The 18851-nt window shown below is 38.3% G+C and overlaps 2 protein-coding genes across 7 annotated transcripts in view; one reads left to right on the top strand and one right to left on the bottom strand.

Moving 5' to 3' along the window:
* The first annotated feature begins 816 nt into the window (after positions 1-816).
* Positions 817-7608, top strand: LOC133645606 (uncharacterized). 5 transcript variants are annotated; one of them, XM_062040444.1, is made up of 5 exons: positions 817-1060; positions 1165-1251; positions 1323-1394; positions 6750-6842; positions 6904-7608. In XM_062040444.1, the coding sequence occupies exons 2-5, from the start codon at positions 1225-1227 to the stop codon at positions 7405-7407; spliced, it is 696 nt and encodes a 231-aa protein (XP_061896428.1). In that variant the 5' UTR covers positions 817-1060; positions 1165-1224; the 3' UTR covers positions 7408-7608. The 5 variants fall into 5 exon arrangements, with proteins under 5 accessions (XP_061896428.1, XP_061896426.1, XP_061896429.1 ...); XM_062040442.1 differs by having other exon boundaries at positions 818-1060; positions 1196-1251; XM_062040443.1 differs by having other exon boundaries at positions 820-1060; positions 1320-1394.
* Positions 7609-14778: 7170 nt separating this feature from the next.
* Positions 14779-18851, bottom strand: part of dync1h1 (dynein, cytoplasmic 1, heavy chain 1) — a 63725-nt gene continuing 59652 nt past the window's right edge. For both annotated transcript variants that reach the window (XM_062041489.1, XM_062041490.1), the window contains exons 75-77: positions 15483-15651; positions 15282-15406; positions 14779-15214 (exon numbers count right to left, since the gene is read on the bottom strand). In XM_062041489.1, the coding sequence (XP_061897473.1) occupies positions 15086-15214; positions 15282-15406; positions 15483-15651 (423 nt within the window). In that variant the 3' untranslated portion in view covers positions 14779-15085. The remainder of the gene's footprint in view (positions 15215-15281; positions 15407-15482; positions 15652-18851) is intronic.

Below are 18851 nucleotides of genomic sequence, written 5' to 3'. Positions count from 1 at the left end.
GACCACTAAATGGTAACACACGAATAAGTTTTTCAACTTGTTTAAGTCGGGGTCCACTTAAATTGATTCATGATACAGATATATAGTATCAAATATATACTAACATCATAATACAGTCATCACACAAGATAATCATCAGAGTATATACATTGAATTATTTACATTATTTACAACCAACCAAACCTAACCCCCCCGACTCCCTCCATATCCCACACCCCGGGTTGTAAATAATGTAAATAATTCAATGTATATACTCTGATGATTATCTTGTGGGATGACTGTATTATGATGTTAGTATATATTTGATAGTATATATCTGTATCATGAATCAATTTAAGTGGACCCCGACTTAAACAAGTTGAAAAACTTATTCGGGTGTTCCCATTTAGTGGTCAATTGTACGGAACATGTACTTCACTGTGCAATCTACTAATAAAAGTTTCAATCAATCAAACAATCAAATCATTTCCTACCAAGAATGTGAGTTTTAATCTGAAAATCTGTTGAATTAAAAACACCGGATATTTTATTTTGATAAATAAATGAACATCACAGGCTTGCAATAAAACTAACTGCGCAACCATAGCTTTATTTCCATATACAGTATATATAACTATGTTTATTTAAAAACAAATATTTTTGTTATTTAATACAACACATAATAAATATTAACGTTATTACTTTCACCCAGAAACTTGGAACACTATACTATATCATCCAGGTCTGACATCATCTTTCATTCATTTATTTTTTTACTGTGTACCTATTTGTACTTTGGTATATATCTATCAGAAAACAAACCAATGAAGCGCTTTCGACAGCGGATGTGTTTGTAAATTAAATTTAAAAACACCGGAAGTTTTATTTTGTTAAACCATAATAAACGCCAATGGCCGGAGTGAAAGGAGAACACCTGCGGCATAACTAGTAAACGTTCCTGAAATTTTTATGTCGTCTATTTATGACATTATACAAACGAAGAAGATAATTTTGTAGTATTGTTTGTTGTTTCAATGAGCATATAGCATGGCTTTCAGGAGAAGACGACGTTTAATTCCAGGTGGGCGTAAGCGTTAATTAGTTAACCACGATTGAACATATCGGCGTTAATTTGTTTAATTTTGAATTATACTCTCAACAAAGCTATTTTTGATGTGTTTCCAGTGTCATTAAAGTGTTCTTTTGTGCGCCACAGAACATACTGATGGTGGCCAAAAAAGTAACATGGAGCAGCTTGCCAACAAATACATGGTGAAATGTCAAAATGGCCTCTCATTAAGTCAACGTCTAATACATGTGATGTGTTTGTGTGTCTTCAGAAGATGTGTAAAGTGGAGTCCAGCACTGATTCTGATTCTGAGATTAGTCCAAGATGGTCTGACACCAGCACTATGGTAAGCTCTCTGAAAAAATATAGCTTGTTTTTAAATTTGAAAACACAATTTTCCATTAAATTGTTTACAAATATTAGTAACAAAACTAACTCATGCCCTTCAATTTGGTTGGGACCAGACACACATGGTTCCTGTGTAAAGCGCTAAGCCTTCTGGGTAATGTAGTATACACATTTACTTCCTAGTTTACATAATCATCTATAGTAGGGAAATTCAGAATAGATTCACATTTGTAATGCTGACCTACAAAATATGTTAAAGATGTTGGATGTGTGATGAGAATCTCTCATCTCTTTTACCAGCAAAAATTAGCACTGTGGATAGTGGATGGTTTTCGTCATGTTTGTGGAACTGTGGACCACCTCTATACTGTCGACAGGGTCTTTGGTCCGCATTGCCGGCAGTAAGTTGGACTTGTTTTCAGTGAGGGTTGGACTCCGCCAGGGCTGCCCTTTGTCACCAACTCTGTTCATAACTTTTATGGACAGAATTTCTAGGCGCAGTCAGGGCGTTGAGGGGATCCGGTTTGGTGGCTGCAGGATTAGGTCTCTGCTTTTTGCAGATGATGTGGTCCTGATGGCTTCATCTGGCCAGGATCATCAGCTCTCACTGGATCGGTTCGCAACAGAGTGTGAAGCGACTGGGATGAGAAGCAGCACCTCCAAGTCCGAGTCCATGGTTCTCGCTCGGAAAAGGGTGGAGAGCCATCTCCAGGTTGAGGAGATCTTGCCCCAAGTGGAGGAGTTCAAGTACCTTGGAGTCTTGGTCATGAATGAGGGAAGAGTGAATCGACAGGCGGATCAGTGTGGCGTCTTAAGTAATGCGGACAATGTTTCGATCCATTGTGGTAAAGAAAGCGCTGTGCTGGAAGGCAAAGCTCCCAAGTTACCGGTCGATCTACGTTCCCATCCTCACCTATGGTCATGAGCTTTGGGTTATGACCGAAAGGACAAGATGACGGGTACAAAAGGGCCGAATAGAGTTTCCTCCGTCGGGTGGCGGGGCTCTCCCTTAGAGATAGGGTGAGAAGCTCTGTCATCCGGGAGGAGCTCTAAGTAAAGCCGCTGCTCCTCCACATCGAGAGGAGCCAGATGAGGTGGTTCGGGTATCTGGTCAGGATGCCCCACCGAACGCCTCCTCCGACCGGTAGGAGGCCACGGGGAAGACTCAGGACACGTTGGGAAGACTATATCTCCCGACTGGCCTGGGAACGCCTCGGGATCCCCCAGGAGGAGCTGGACGAAGTGGCTGGGGAGCAGGAAGTCTGGGCTTCCCTGCTTAGGCAAAGTTGATTCAATGTTATTTGAGAGAAGAAGAAAAAAGCCTAAAAATGTCTTAATTATTTTGCAACTTTCTGAAAAACTTGCTGCAAATTCAGGCATTTTAGGCCACATCAATTATTTTAAAAAAGCCTGCAAAATCCTGGAATTAGTGGTTACTAGGGGTGTAACGGTACGTGTATTTGTATTGAACCGTTTCGGTTCGGTTCGGAGGTGTACCGAACGAGTTTCCACACGGACATATTAAGTAGCGTAACGCACGTTATGTAAACAATGCACACCGAGGCACAACACACGGCATGCTAGCAGTGACCGGGCTACGATAGACTGACCATACGTCCTCTTTTCACCGGACATGTCCTCTTTTGCGGAGCTGTCTGGGCGGAGTTTCTTAAATGCCTCAAATGTCCGGCATTCTGAGTTAGGGTTGCGTGTATTTTCAATGTACGTTCAGGGTTAAGAAGGGGTTAAAAACAAAACAAATTGTGTGCGCAGCAGCATTCGTGAGGGGGGGGGCAGAGACAGAGGGAGCGAGAGAGTTATGATAAACGTGCATGCGTCGCCAGGCTCTGCTTTTTATCCACAAATTTATCAGATTTAATTTTTTATTATCTATAGCAGGGATGTCAAAAGTGTGCCCCGGAGGCCATTTGCGGCCCAAAGCTAATGTTTTAAAGGCCCACGGCACTTTCTCAAAATACTATTAAAATAAACAAAAACATAGCAAAAGTGAAATAAAGAAGCTTAAAGGTGAAATGTAATTTAGAAAAAGTTGCAATGTTGACTAATAAAACAAAGCTGTTTTTTTTCTTTCAAACTGTCATTGCTCAAAACATAATATTGAATCAAAATCAATGTTATTATGAATTATTGACCTATTCCTATATTGAATCAAAATCAATGCTATTATGAATTATTGACCTATCCAAGGTTCCGATTACTTCACATCAAATATTCCACTAAGAAAAATATTTTTGGTGGAAGATTTTGCGAATTTGGTAAATAAATAACCAAAACATTTATATTTTGTTGTTTTCTTACTGTACCGAAAATGAACCGAACCGTGACCTCTAAACCGAGGTACGTACCAAACCGAAATTTTTGTGTACCGTTACACCCCTAGTGGTTACTGTGTAAAACCAGAACCAGTTGGTAATTCTTTTTGGGGATTAAAAATGTTTTAAATTACTTAAAAAATGTACAATGCAAATATTTCACCACTTTGGGGACATTCCATTTTAATTATCTTCAAAGCCAAACAGGACATAAAAAAGTCATGTTTTTAAAGGGCATAAAAACATTTTGGAATCATATTTTTTTCGACTTTTTTGCTCAAATTTACCAAACTTCAGTTTTTTAAATATCAACTATGTAATGTTTTTTAAACATTTGACCCTTTTTTAAAGGCATTTTAATCAGATAATGTCACATGTTTAGGACAGTAAAATAACTTTTTTTTTTTTTTTTTTTTACTAATTGACAATTGGGGAAATAATTTGATCAAAAAACCTAAAAAGGGATAATATGGAAAAGCATAACATGTTTCTTATTTTGTTTAGGGCAGAAAATGATTGAGAGATTGGAACAAAAAGTACAATTATACATATATAAATCCAAATGTTTTATGCCCTTTGACTTTTGGCCAGTGTATCTGGCCTACACCTGTGAAAGAATTCGAAATCAAAATTTGAATGAAACATGAACAAAAAAAAACTCCCTGCAAAAATCATGCGTCATGAAGTAACACAAAAAACATATTGCCAAAAATACAGCTAAAAATTCCTGAAAGGACAAAAAAGTCTACCTTTTTCCACAGAGGGTTAAATATAAATGACATGACATGCTCGTTATAGTTGGGGTTTCAACTGCAAAGATGATAGGGCGTTAATTAGGAGCAGGCAATAATTGGAGAGAGAGGCTGTTATGTCCTAAATGAAAAAAATGTATATTCCATATTTGTTTACAATTTGGAGTGCATAGGAAAGCGGAAAGGAAAAACGCAGCAAATTCCAAAAAAGACTAGAATGCTCCTGTTGTATAGAGGTACTTGGACCAGTCTGAACACATTAGCAGAGCCTCACATTGACATTTTAACCTTACTAGCAAATCTAGAACACCGGGGTCCAAACTAGTGATTAACATAACTAAGGCGTTCCTCAAGGCACCCCTTTAAGTCTTCTCCATGTTTGACTGTTCCAAATTGTTTTTGTAATGTAATTTATGTAACTAAGGTGTTGCTTTAGCTTGTTTCTTCAGATGCAGTCAGTAGTCATTTGTTCACCTTCTTGGTGTTGCTCAAGGTTGCATTTTAGGTCCCCTCTTTTTCATAATTTGGGCTATACAACCGGAAGCCTGCAGGTTCAGTTAAAAAAAACAACTTGAGACTCACATTTTGCTGCAGATTCCTGAAAACACTGGAGTGCATTGTACATTGTGCATTGTAAATAATGTAAATAATTCAATGTGATTATCTTGTGTGATGACTGTATTATGATGATAGTATATATGATAGTATATATCTGTATCATGAATCAATTTAAGTGGACCCCGACTTAAACAAGTTGAAAAACTTATTCGGGTGTTACCATTTAGTGGTCAATTGTACGGAATATGTACTTCACTGTGCAACCTACTAATAAAAGTCTCAATCAATCAATCAATCAATGCTGTCATAGAGATGATCTTTAAAAATATTTTTTCCAGAAGGTCCTTAAAAACAGCAGAATGTGCTTGTAACTCTGACAAATAAATAAACCAAAATTAAATGTCTGCTGTAGAGGATGCTGGTTCTCTGTAATAAGCAAAATAAGACGAATTGTGAAGGGAGAAGGTCCTTAGCATCCCCCAAAACAATTTAACTGAATATCCCATATTTACGGTATATTTATTGAAACAAAACGAAAAATAGCATCTACTGTACATTATGTTTGTCTAAACCAGGGGTGTCAAACTCATTTTAGCTCAGGGGCCACATGAGGAAAATCTGTGCACACGCGGGCCGGACTATTAAAATCATGGCATTAAAACTAAAAAAATTATTGCTTTCTTTGTCTTACTTTGGCCAAAAATAGAACAAACACATTCTGAAAAAATTACAGTAAAAATACAGAAAAAAATACAGGCAGCGGTAAAGTTTAGATCCATGAATGAAAGGAGAAAGTGAATGAATGTTTATAACTGAATACATTTACATATGCATAAAAAATAGTTTTCTTTTGTATTATTTTTTTTAAATGAATTAACGTTTATGACAATCTTTTTCCAAAACACAATATAGAATGTTAGCTATAACAGGATAATGCATACATTTATCATTTGTTTTCAATACAGTTACAAAAAATTGGGACCCCAAAAATTTACTGTGGGGCCCCATTTTTATGACTTTGTGGGGTCCCTGGGACCCCATTTTGAAAATTCCTAGCGCCAACACTGACGGAGTATTGGTGCGTGCAAAACAGCAGCAGGCGGCTGTGGCCTGCGGGCCGTTCTAATACTACCGTATTTTTCGGACTATAAGTCGCAGTTTTTTTCATAGTTTGGCCAGGGGTGCGACTTATACTCAGGAGCGACTTATGTGTGAAATTATTAACACATTACCGTAAAATATCAAATAATATTATTTAGCTCATTCACGTAAGAGACTAGACGTATAAGATTTCATGGGATTTAGCGATTAGGAGTGACAGATTGTTTGGTAAACGTAAAGCATGTTCTATATGTTATAGTTATTTGAATGACTCTTACCATAATATGTCACGTTAACATACCAGGCACGTTCTCAGTTGCTTATTTATGCGTCATATAACGTACACTTATTCAGCCTGTTGTTCACTATTCTTTATTTATTTTAAATTGCCTTTCAAATGTCTATTCTTGGTGTTGGGTTTTATCAAATACATTTCCCCCAAAAATGCGACTTATACTCCAGTGCGAATTATATATGTTTTTTTTCCTTCTTTATTATGCATTTTTGGCAGGTGCGACTTATACTCCGAAAAATACGGTAATCACCATAGGAAATTCATTTGCGGTCCTGACTTTGACACCCCTGGTCTAAACGGTGTGTTTGTGGCAGGAATGTGTGAGCAGTGCACCAGAGAGTGGCACTTTAAGGCAGACGTTGCCTCTGGTGCGTGAACCTCCTGGAAGACATGGCTGTTACTCCTTGGTAAGACACCACACAATCCAGTGGCACTACTGCATGAGCCCAAGTCTGTATATGGTCGTAGTTTCTGGACCCGTACGACGGCAGCTCTGAAGATTCTGACGACACGGACGCCCCTAGCAGGCGAACGAGACAGCAGGGAAAAGGAGGCCGCCTGTCACGTAAAAACAGGCGTTTTATCCTCCATCATCCTGCAGCGATTGGCTTTCGGCAGCTTGTGAAAACTCCACCGGAGCAGCAGCATCTCGTGGACGTCCACATGAAGTGCGTGGAGGACTCAGAGGTTTGGCTTTGCGAGCTGGTCTCTCTGTCCTCCCAGGCGGACTTGTATCGCGGTGGACCTGCGGACGAGATGCCGACCGGCTCGGACGTGAAAGTAAAGCTCTACGACGACTCCGCCTTGCCCTCTACACTCTCGGCCAGATCACCCGGCAACCCGTGTAACCTCAGGGTTCTGTTCAAGAGGAAACTGGCTGTCCCCACAGCTGAGGGGCTGGAGCTGGGTCACAGAAAGAGGCAGTGTGTTGTCAACATGGAGGAAGGAGACTCTACTTGGGACGCATGTTAAACTCTTGTGATGCACTTTCTTTAATGAAGCACTCGTGTCTTCTAATGTACCTCAATTATAACGACAACTCTGTACTGAGACATTTTTTTTTCTTTTGTTGGCCTCAGCCATAGTGGAGGATTGAGTTATTTAAGATTTTCTTTAGTTTTATGTTTAGGAAGTGCATGCTGCAAAATAAATGTACCAATGAAATTCACTAAATAGGCTGACTTATTTGATGAAATGAGTTTACCTTTGTGAGTCCCACCCACCCCCCAAGGTAAAGTGACAAAAGCACAAATTAATATCAAATCCATGAAAACATAGCCTGTTCTTTTTCCCCAGATGTTTTATTTGCTGCAAAATAATAGTGTGATATTAAAATAAGGGCTGTAAATCAGTGTTTGAGCCAAGGCCATTTTTTTTTTTCATGATCACAAATCCCGAGGCACGCCACCAGCAGAAAATATTTTTAAAAAATGAAACTCCGTAGCCTATATTGACAATATTAAGTCGTTCTCTTCAAATTGCCCTTATGTGGGCTCTGAACCGAGGATGTCGTTGTGGCTTGTGCAGCCCTTTGAGACATTTGTGATTTAGGGCTATATAAATAAACATTGATTGATTGATTGATTGAAATGCCTGACGCAGTTGTTCGATATGAATTTAAAGCATAACTATCAAAGCACGTCTTGTCTCAAAGTAGGCTTACAAGGCAATTATCGATGGAAAAGTATTGCATGGTAACTCAGCCGATATCTAGACCGCACAGACACTCAACAATGGCACATCATTTGCGGATTATAAATATTTTTTGGACCAATTACCGTATTTTCCGCACTATAAGGCGCACCGGATTATAAGGCGCACCTTCAATGAATGGCCTATTTTAAAACTTTGTTCATATATATAAGGCGCACCGCATTATAAGGCGCATAGAATAGACGCTAGACTGGGGTTACGTTATGCATCCTGTAGTTGCGAGACCTGTTGTGGCTCAATATTGGTCCATATATAAGGCGCACCGGATTATAAGGCGCACTGTCAGCTTTTGAGAAAACTGGAGGTTTTTAGGTGCGCTTTATAGTGCGGAAAATACGGTAGGTGAAAATGTATCATTTCCCACGGCACACCAGACAATATCTCAGGGTTTCAAGTTTATTATTCTTCGGTCAATCGTCAACAAAATAAACAAACAGTTGTACATTCTTAAATTGAAAATGAAAATGTTGCAGACCGAAAGGGTTTAGGCTGAAGTTGAACACTTATTGCGCCTAACCCTATAAACAATGTCAAGTACAAAATAAACTTCCGAAAATTATTGAATGTCCATTGTACAACATATTATAAATACACATTATACATAACATAAACACAGTTCAATTATATACACAGTAAAGGCATGTGAAATATCCTTGTACACATGTTAAACCTTTGTACCAATTCATATACTATATACAAACAATTGTACTTCCATTATTATTTATAACCCACATTTAGTATTTGAATTAACATTGATCATAGTATTAACTACTGTGTTGATTCTAGAGTGATATATTTTTTCAAGACATTGGTCTTAAAGTGTTTTTTAAATGTGTGAATAGAACTGGAATATTTTAAGGAAGTATCCAAGCTGTTCCACAGTTGAACCCCCCTGACAGAAACACATCTACTTTTTAAGCTTGTTCTTATCTTAGCTTTCTGGAAGACAGCTGAACCTCTGAGGTCATAGGGATTCTCTCTGGGTTTAAACCTCTCCTGTAGACACCCAGGCAGCATGTGGTTATGAGCTTTGTACGTCACAATAGCAGTGTTGAGGTCAACAAGATCGTGCAGTTTTAATGTTTTTAATTGAATAAACAGAGCATTGGTATGGTCATGATAATCTGCATAATTTACAATTCTAATTGCTTTCTTTTGAAGTAAGAATATAGATTTAATGTTTGTTTTGTAATTGTTACCCCAGATTTCGACACAATAATTAAGATAAGGGAGTACAAAAGAATTATATAACATAAGAGCCTTTTGATTTACGGAGTTTTTTTATTTTATGTAACATAGCAATATTTTTTGCCATCTTTGTCTTAAGTATATTTATGTGCAGTTTCCAATTTAATTTATCATCTATATGGATTCCCAAAAATTTTGTTGAATACACCCTTTCTATCTCCATATCATCAATTCTTATATGACACTGTTTGTTATTTTTCCTATTTCCAAAAATTATATATTTTGTTTTACTTAGGTTGATTGATAGTTTATTGGCATCAAACCATTCCTTTAGTATGTGGAGTTCACTCTCTACAGTCCCTAAGAGATGGCCAAGGTCTTGCCCAGAACAGTACAGACTTGTATCGTCAGCAAAGAGAATACAGTTGAGTTTTTTAAAGATTTTACAGATATCATTAATGTACAATAAAAACAATTTTGGTCCCAATACAGAACCTTGGGGTACTCCATGTGTTATAATCTTTTTATCTGAATCTACATTATTCATATGCACGTACTGTTCTCTGCCACCAAGATAACTTTTCAACCAATCATGAGCAAGACCTCTAAAACCATACCTCTGCATTTTGTTTAAAAGCAATGTATGATCGATGGTGTCAAAGGCCTTGCTCAGGTCAATAAAAACGCCAACAACAAACTCCCTCTTATCAATTGCAGTGGTTACCTCCTCAACTAGTTCCATCACTGCCATGGAAGAGGACCTGTTTGGTCGAAAGCCGTATTGGTGTTCACTTAGCAAGTGATGCTTGTCAATAAAACTGTCTAATCTTGACACAAATAATTTTTCAAGGATTTTTGAAAATTGTGAGAGTATAGAAATAGGCCTATAGTTGGTGAACTGATGCTTATCTCCACTTTTGAAGATGGGAATAACTTTTGCCGTTTTCATTTTCTTTGGGAAAACACCTTTTATAAAAGAAATATTACATACATAAGTGAAGGGAACAGCTATAAAATCAACAATTTCCCTGATCAGAGAAAAGTCCAAGTCACAGCAGTCTGTTGACTTCTTGTTTTCTTGAGAATTTACCATTTCTGTGATTTCACTTTCATGGACGGGGGAAATAAAAAAACGATTCTAAGTTGCTTTGAATGGTATGTTCATTAAATTTGACACTGTTTTCGGGTTGTACAATTTCATTTGCTAAATTAGGTCCAACATTCACAAAGAAAGTGTTAAAAGCATCCGTAATTTCCTTAGAGTCATTTATAATTTGATTATTTTCTATGAAATAGCTTGGATGTTCCTTATTTGTCATGTTTTTTTTAATGATACCATTCAAAACTTTCCACGTACCCTGGATGCTATTTTTATGTTGTTCTAATAGTAATATGTTTTTTTGCTGTGCTTTATTATTTGTGTTAACTTATTTTTATACGTTTTATATTTGTGTTCAGTTTCTTTGGTTCTGTGCTTTAAATGTCTTCTGTAAAGATCATTTTTCTTTTTGCAGGACTTCAATAGTCCCTTTGTGATCCATGGTTTGTCCTTAACAGTGCTGTCCTTAATGTAATGTTTTTTCATTGGACAGTGCTTATCATACAATGTTATGAAAATGTTGAGAAAATGTTCGTATGCCTCATCTGGGTCTGTGGAGGTGTAAACCTCCCCCCAGTCTTGAGCACATAACTCAGACTTGAATGCTGCCATAGTTTCTGGCGTTTGATGTCTAACAAATCTATATTGAACTGCTTTTTTGGTCCCTCTCTGATCAAAGAAATTGTGGAAAATACTGAATACAGGTAGATGATCACTTATGTCATTGAGTAGTAGTCCTGCTGTTATTTGATTCTCAGGTTGATTGGTGAAAATGTTATCTATCAGTGTGGCAAAGTCTACTGTTATTCTGGTAGGTTTTATGATAAGGGGAAAAAAATGATTACTGTACAATCATGTTATAAAATCGGTTGTTTTGGTACTGTCCACGGGATTCAGAAGATTAATATTAAAATCACCGCACACAATATGGAGCTTGTTTGACTTATTAAACAAATAGTCCAATTTTTTATTAAATGTGTCTAGACATGATCCAGGTGTTCTATAAACACAACTAACATTTATTTTTTTGGATTTTTCTACTTCAATTTCTACAGTAATACATTCAAAAATTCCAGCTATAGCAGTTGATTTGCTGTCAATTTTCCAACATTTTAAAACATGATTTACAAAAAGTGCTACTCCTCCTCCCCTTTTTCCAACTCTGTTTGTGGTGAATAATTCATAACCATCCAATCTCATATCACAACACTTGTTCTCATCGAGCCAAGTCTCTGAGACGGCAACAATACTACATTTTTTGAACTGGGTTGAAAAACACTGCTGTAAATAATACATTTTTTAAATGAGATAAATCACAGGTGATTACTCGTTTGCATAATTCATATTTGCTTACGAAAAGACCCCCATATTTGTACACAAATGCATTGTGCTTATCAGAATGTCATCCAGAAACTTTTTTAAATGGTTTAAATGCATGTCATTTACTAGTCCGAAACTTGGTAAGAGTTTTATCTAAAGTTCTTCCAGGCTGTATTTTGGAGTGAAATTTGTCTCGTCACTCATCTTTGTACCGATGTATCTGGTACAGGTAAAATAGTTTTTTACGGTCAAAATGATATGCATAATTAATCAAAGTGTATACATAATTAATGCGATAATGAGTTGACTCGTTAATTTTGACAGCCCTAATTAATATGTTGTTAGTGGCCTCAATTACTCACCAAGTGGGTCCGCTTAGATCAGGGGTCAGCAACCTGCGGCTCTCGAGCCACATGCGGCTTGTTAGTGCCACCCTGGAACATTTTTAATAAGGATTGAAAATGGAAAAAGATGGGGGGGAAATTATTTTTTTGTTTTAGTATGTTTTTTGTTTGAGGACCAACATGACACAAACCTTCCCAATTGTTAGAAAGCCCACTGTTAATATGTTTGTGTGTATGCTTCACTGATGACAGTATTTGGTGAACATCGTTTTGTCCAACTAATTTCGGCGGTTCTTGAACTCGCCATAGTGTGGACTGTGATGCAACAGTTTGTTTACATGTAAAATCTTTTTCGTTGTCTCATTTTGTCCACCAAAAGTTTTATACTGTGCGTGAATGCACAAAAGTGCGCTTTGTTGATGTTATTGACTTGTGCGTAGTGCTAATCAAGCATATTTGGTCAGTGCAAGACTGCAAGCTAATCAATGCTAACATGCTTTTTAGGCTAGCTGTATGTACATATTGCATCAATATGCCTCATTTGTAGGTATATCTCATTTAATATCCTTTACTTTTATCCTCTTTGGATATAATTTAGTTTTGCATGTCTCATGATGCATTATCTGTATGTAATATTGGCTGCATTTCAGATAGTTTGTGTGCCATGTTGTTCCGGACCACAGCAAACATTACCTAGGTTGCCAAAGATTGTAATAAATCTATTAAAATAAGACAGCCTGCCGTTTCCTTTAACTTGGACACACACATCTATACCTTTGGCCATTAAAAGCCAGTAATTTCCAGTTATGTCACTTTCTGAGTAGCCTCTGATTTACTAATGGGTTCCAATGTTGTAAAAATGTGTAGAATAAATATTACATTTCAACATTTCTGTCAACGAAGATTTGCTTCAGCCTGCGACACATTTTGATAGGAGGCTAACATAGCTAATATAGCCACTTACATCATGTGTTGCCTGCATTATAAGACTCATAAGGCTTTTCATTTTTTGCAGCTCCAGACAGATTTTTTTTTTGTATTTTTGGTCCAATATGGTTCTTTCAACGTTTTAGGTTGCCGACCCCTGACTTGGATAAACACCGCATCTCAAATAAACGTATTCAGGTAGCTGCAATGACTTGACTGGCAGTATTACAAGATAACCCTGCACAGAAAAAGTGGCACCTGCGAGGCTAAAGTTTAAATTGTCAGTTAAAAGAAAATACTACCAAAAAAAAAAAAACCTAGCATTTGACTACTTTAAATACATACAGTATTCTGTATTGTTTAAACTTGCATTATTTCATTTAAAAAGGTCAAATGTACAGGTGCAGCTAAAACGTTTTTAATATGTTGCAAAAGTTGATTTTCAGGAGTTGAGACAGACCAGTCAAAGGTTAAGGAAGTTTATGTAGTTCATTTGCAGATGGAGTGCAGAACAACACTCTTAAAGCCCCACTTAAGAACTTTCAATTCTGCTTGATTTTGGCGGCGCCAGCGGACCAAAGCGGTAGTGTTTTGCCAGAGGAAGACCACATTTCCCATGAGGACTAGCGCATATAGCATCAAACTGATATGTCTGCTGTAACATTGGCTAAAATATTACATCTCTAATGGCTACGCTGATGTTAAATAGCAGACACTATCAAGAAATGATCTTGGATTGCGCTGGTACCAAGGATGCATCGGGGCGGATGCAGGTCCAAAGCAAGGAAAGACCGGCGGGAGAATTATTTCGAAGGAATTAAGTGTGGAACTGCGAACTATAAAACTGGTGGCTATTTTATTGCTACCACGCATATTTCCATTAGCTAACCTTAGCATTACCATTTTAATTTGAGCATCAAAAAGTACTTACTAGTTTAGCAGGAAAACGAGCAAAGGCAGCATCAACCGAAAATCCCTCATCTTTGAGCTCACGCTTGATCCAGACTGTCCCTTTTTCTTTTTTTTTTGTTTCCTCAGACAAAACTTTGTTTCTTTGGTTGTTTTAGAGCTTCGGCCATGATAGTAATTGCATGTAGACGTTCATCTTCTTTTAGTTTTCTGGCATTCGTATGGACTTGTCTTTTTAACAAATGGGTAAGGGGGAGTGACGCATGTCGTACAGCAAGTCAGCACAGAGGTCCTGCCACCCTCCTCAAAGTTGCTTATGCCAGTGAGAGCGATACAGACCTCCTCAGGCCATGACAGAGGTGGCATTCAAAAAGTCCATGTATCATCCCAAAGGTTATAAAAATATTTTATGAAGGTTGAAAAGTTACTTAATCCTGCTTTTTGACAATTTTTCATATTTTGAGCTACTGAATTTTTTCATTCGCTGCAGGCTATAATCAAAATTAAGATACATTAAACTATTTCACTGGGCGTTGTGAATCTATAGAATGTAACTTTTGCTTTTTGACAAACATTAAAATTTTGCAGCAATGGACCTGTGCCACAGTATTTGAATGTATTTGTACAATATGGGCATCTATATTAACAATATGAGTTGCCTGAGTAGCTGGACAGGACAAAAAAATAAATGTATTTGTACATTATGTCAAATATATACTTTGCACTTTCTGCAGTTGAGTGAAAGGATCACTGTCATTATATAAGGCAATACGGTAATTTCGCACCATAGAGATGTACTTTACAATGGAAAACATTGAAATGAATCCACAAGTCCAAATAATGGCCGATTTCATTTCTGTGAGCTTTATTCAATCAAAAAACATCCGCATTCTTTCGTAAAAACAGGTTTTCCTGTCAACTTCCTCTTTCCAAACACGATTCCTGACATTTACCATTTGACAACTTCCCCCTCCACCTTCTCAGAACACTTTCCAATATCTTCTCAGAACACTTTCCAATATGCATAAAATGAGTTCACTACTGCTCCACAAAGTATTATAATTGACTAGGCTTAAAACAGGCGATTAATATGCAGCGCTTACGAATGATTAATAGGTTGGTTAACTATGACTATGACTCAGGTGTTTTTCTACTCTGTGCACAGGATCGCCACTCCACGCTCATAAAAGCTGTGCGGATCTTCGTTGGTAGCGATATCGAAGTCGACGGTGAAGATGAGGACGGATCTGGTGAAGTTCAGGTAAACGGGCAGAGTAACCTGCAGAAAAGAAAAGAACAATGAGTGCATAGAAACAAAATAAAAGATGGATGTATTGCGATCCTACCATGTGTCTCTTCTCAGCACTGCTTTGCTTGATCCAGCGCAGCTGAGTGAGAGGCAGCTCAGTGGAGATGGATGTGGACAATGACAGCTTGTTGTTGGCACATGTTGCTCCCTGCAGTTTGAGTCCTACAAATGTACACAGTCGGCGTTAACAAGCAATCCTCCAAAACACTCATTGCAGACGTTCAGTAGAAAAGAAGACCTTTGATGCCGAAGCTGCACGCGTCCAGCGTGGCTCCCTGGGCGGTGGTGACGTTGACCTCCAGACACAACTCCTCCAGCGACCAGCTGTTAGCTTGGGCGACATATTGGCGGGTGGCCGTGATGTACGCCTCGGGCACAAACAGGCTGCCCAGACAAACGTGGATGCTCTAGGGAAAGAATTTCCATGTTTGCTATTGATTAGTGGTGTTCAAAGTGACACACAGAGCCTAAGGCAGGGGTCGGCAACCTTTACCACTCAAAGAGCCATTTTGGCAAGTTTCACACATTAAAGAAAGTAATGGGAGCCACAAAAAAAAAATTTAAATTTAAAATGAAAAACACCGCATACAAAGCTTAAACGCTTTGTGCTATGTTAATTAGGGGTCTCCGACACACGCACCGGCACGCACTTTAATGTGGAAATTTGATGTTAGTGCAGCCCGCGAGTTTTGAATGAATGGCGCTTGATAGCGTCATACTTGCCAACCCTCTCAATTTTCCCGGGAATACTCCCGAATATCAGAGCGTGATGACACTGCATTTGGCGCCCTCTACAGTCTGCTCTAACAGTGTACCTGCTCGACCACACGTAGAATGCAATTTCAGCTTGCTCACGTAAGTCACAGCAAGGCGTACTAACTCAGCAGCCACACATCTTACACTGACGGTACCAATACCCAGAATTCCATGCAGCCCTAACTCTTCCGCTCAACCAACGCACGGAGAGGGGGGGGGGGGGTTGATGTGTGGGGGGATTTGGTGGTAGCGGGGGTGTATAATGTAGACCGGAAGAGTTAGGGCTGCATGGGATTCTGGGTAATGGTTGTGTTGTGTTTATGTTGTGTTACGGTGGGATGTTCTCCAGAAATGTGTTTTTCATTCTTTTTTGGTGTGGGTTCACAGTGTGGCGCATATTTGTAACGTAACAATGTTAAAGTTGTTTGATACGGCTACCGTCAGTGTAAGCTGTGTGGCTGATGACTAAGTATGCTTTGCTGTCTCCTGTGTGTGCAAGTAATAACATGCAACATGTGGCTGGACTGGCACGTTGTATGTAAATGCTATAGAGGACAATTACTGCAGTGCAATTAGGGCACGCCCTTTATTTAGTAATTAGAGTGTAAATAGGATTATTTTTTCCCTGGGAGTAATCTATGAGGGACACTGAGATCCATAAATCTCCTGGGAAAATCGGGGGGGTCGGCATGTATGTAGCTGAGCCGCATCAGAGTGGTCAAGGAGCTGCATGCGGCTCCGGAGCCGCGGGTTGCCGACCCCTGGCCTAAGGTAACCTATTTTCTATGTTATATATTGATTGAGAGTTTTAAGCAAATATTTACACAAAAGCTACAAATACAAGGGAAAGTGCAGGTTGGTGTGATTCTGTTGAGAATTTTTGCCATGTAAGATTTGCTATATGAATGAAAACCGACCATACCCCATTTAGTAATGTACTGTATAGTGGAATAGTATCTCCTCATGCAACAAGATTTTTAGACAAGCGCCCCCTCCAAAAGTAGGGGTGCAAAAAAAATCAAAATAATAATCACATCACAATTCTTATTTATTCCGATTATACATGAATTCTTAATATTCAAAAAAAGAAAAATGCAATTTTTAATAAAACAATCAATTTCTAAAAATTCATGTGTACTGGTTAGGGGTCCTAAAAAAATTAATTCATATTTATCCGATTCTAAAGCAATTACTGCCGTATTTTTCGGATTATAAATCGCTCCGGAGTATAAATCGCACCGGCCAAAAATGTATAATAAAGAAGGAAAAAAACAAATATAAGTCGCACTAGAGTATAAGTCGCATTTTTTGGGGAAATTTATTTGATAAAATCCAACACCAAGAATAGACATTTGAAAGGCAATTTAAATTAAATAAAAACTAGTGAATAACAGCTGCATATTTCACTACTTCCAGCTTGTAATCTGCAGTATATGATTTCCTTTTCGGTGCCATTTTTGTTCAGCCATTCTCAGTTTTTATAAGTTACCGCCAATGTTGAAATTATCAATTTTCATAGGTACGGAAGTAGTAGCAGGTAACATCTTTTTTTTCACAATGCACTTCTGCCGTGACCCGCCCCCACCAAATTGTTATTGGTTGACGTGTGTGTGTGTGTGACGATTGCTGATATACGCCTGGGGCCGTACTTATCAAGCTTCTTAGAATTACTCCTAAGAAGTCTGCTAAGAGTTGACTTAAGAGTAAATAAATTATTCGCTGAAAGCTGCACTTAAAAGTTAGTTATCAAGCGTCTTACTCACACTTTCAGCGAAGTGTAGGACTGAATCTTAAGTGTCACACTCAGAGCTTAATTACGACATTACTATGTGCCGTAAACGGAATTTTAGGTGACGTCATTTCTGTGTCCATAGAAATGACCAATCACGGAAGGGAATCCCTTGTCTAAGAATAAAGAAACATCTTGGAAATATTTAAGTGGACAATTGGAGTGTATATTTTGACAATAAACTACAAAATAATACAAAACAAACAAACAATATTGGCAATGAATCAAAAATAAATGTTTCCTTTTTGTTGCACCTTTCCTGCTTCCTGCTCCCAGACCGTAACAAAGAGGCAGGGGAGACACTTCTCCAGGATGTATGCTCGGGGCAACACCCTTCACTTTACCCGGCAGTGGGTCTCCACAGCGGACGACTTTAGAGTGAATGATGAGTCCGGCGATTAGTTGCAAATCTTGCTTTATTGATTGCTTGCACACAGCCAATCCAACACAAAACAAACTAGTCCCGGCTCGCACTCACAATACCGCTCCCTCTCTTCTCTCGCCCACACACTCGCTGACGTCACTCACCTCACATGCTGTAACCTAGCGTATGCGTGTGCCACACACATACGCTACTCTCATAACATTTTCTTTCCAATTCATTAATTAGGCAACTAATTTGAAACTGGTGTGGGTGGCTCTATATATACTAGTCCACTGCAGCCACATACAGAAATCAACAAGGAATCGAAAATTATTAAATCTGACAAAAATAATACCTGCTCTGTCTAAACGATACCGTTTGATCAGCTGCTCGTCATCAAACAAAGATGAACGTTCGCGCACGTCTCTCGCCTCAGTGCCATCCCCTGCTGGCAACTCCTAACCACTTAAGACACCTCTGAAGGTCTCTTAAATATCGTGGAGAGTAGGAGTGATTCTTAGACTTAAGAACGTTGATAAAAAGCTTTTATTCTTAAGTTTGAGAGTAGGACTACATTTCGCAAATTTTCAGGACTCAAGTGTAAAATGGCACTCTAAGAAGCTTGATAAGTACGGCCCCTGGTCTCTTACGTGAATGAGATAAATAATATTATTTGACATTTTACGATAATGTGTTAA

The sequence above is a fragment of the Entelurus aequoreus genome, linkage group LG03, assembly GCF_033978785.1.
Source record: "Entelurus aequoreus isolate RoL-2023_Sb linkage group LG03, RoL_Eaeq_v1.1, whole genome shotgun sequence".
Taxonomy (NCBI): Eukaryota; Metazoa; Chordata; class Actinopteri; order Syngnathiformes; family Syngnathidae; genus Entelurus; species Entelurus aequoreus.
The sequence above is the reverse complement of the archived record's forward strand: the minus strand, read 5'-3'. Positions and strand labels throughout refer to the sequence as shown.

What these genes read in the sequence shown, in the direction of transcription:
- LOC133645606 (XM_062040441.1), top strand. Translation starts at nt 1,027, where the DNA reads ATGGCTTTCAGGAGAAGACGACGTTTAATTCCAG. An exon ending in AAGACGACGTTTAATTCCAG is followed by an intron (nt 1,061 to 1,195) that starts GTGGGCGTAAGC and finishes TGTGCGCCACAG; the next exon opens with AACATACTGATGGTGGCCAA. An exon ending in GACATGGCTGTTACTCCTTG is followed by an intron (nt 6,843 to 6,903) that starts GTAAGACACCAC and finishes ATATGGTCGTAG; the next exon opens with TTTCTGGACCCGTACGACGG.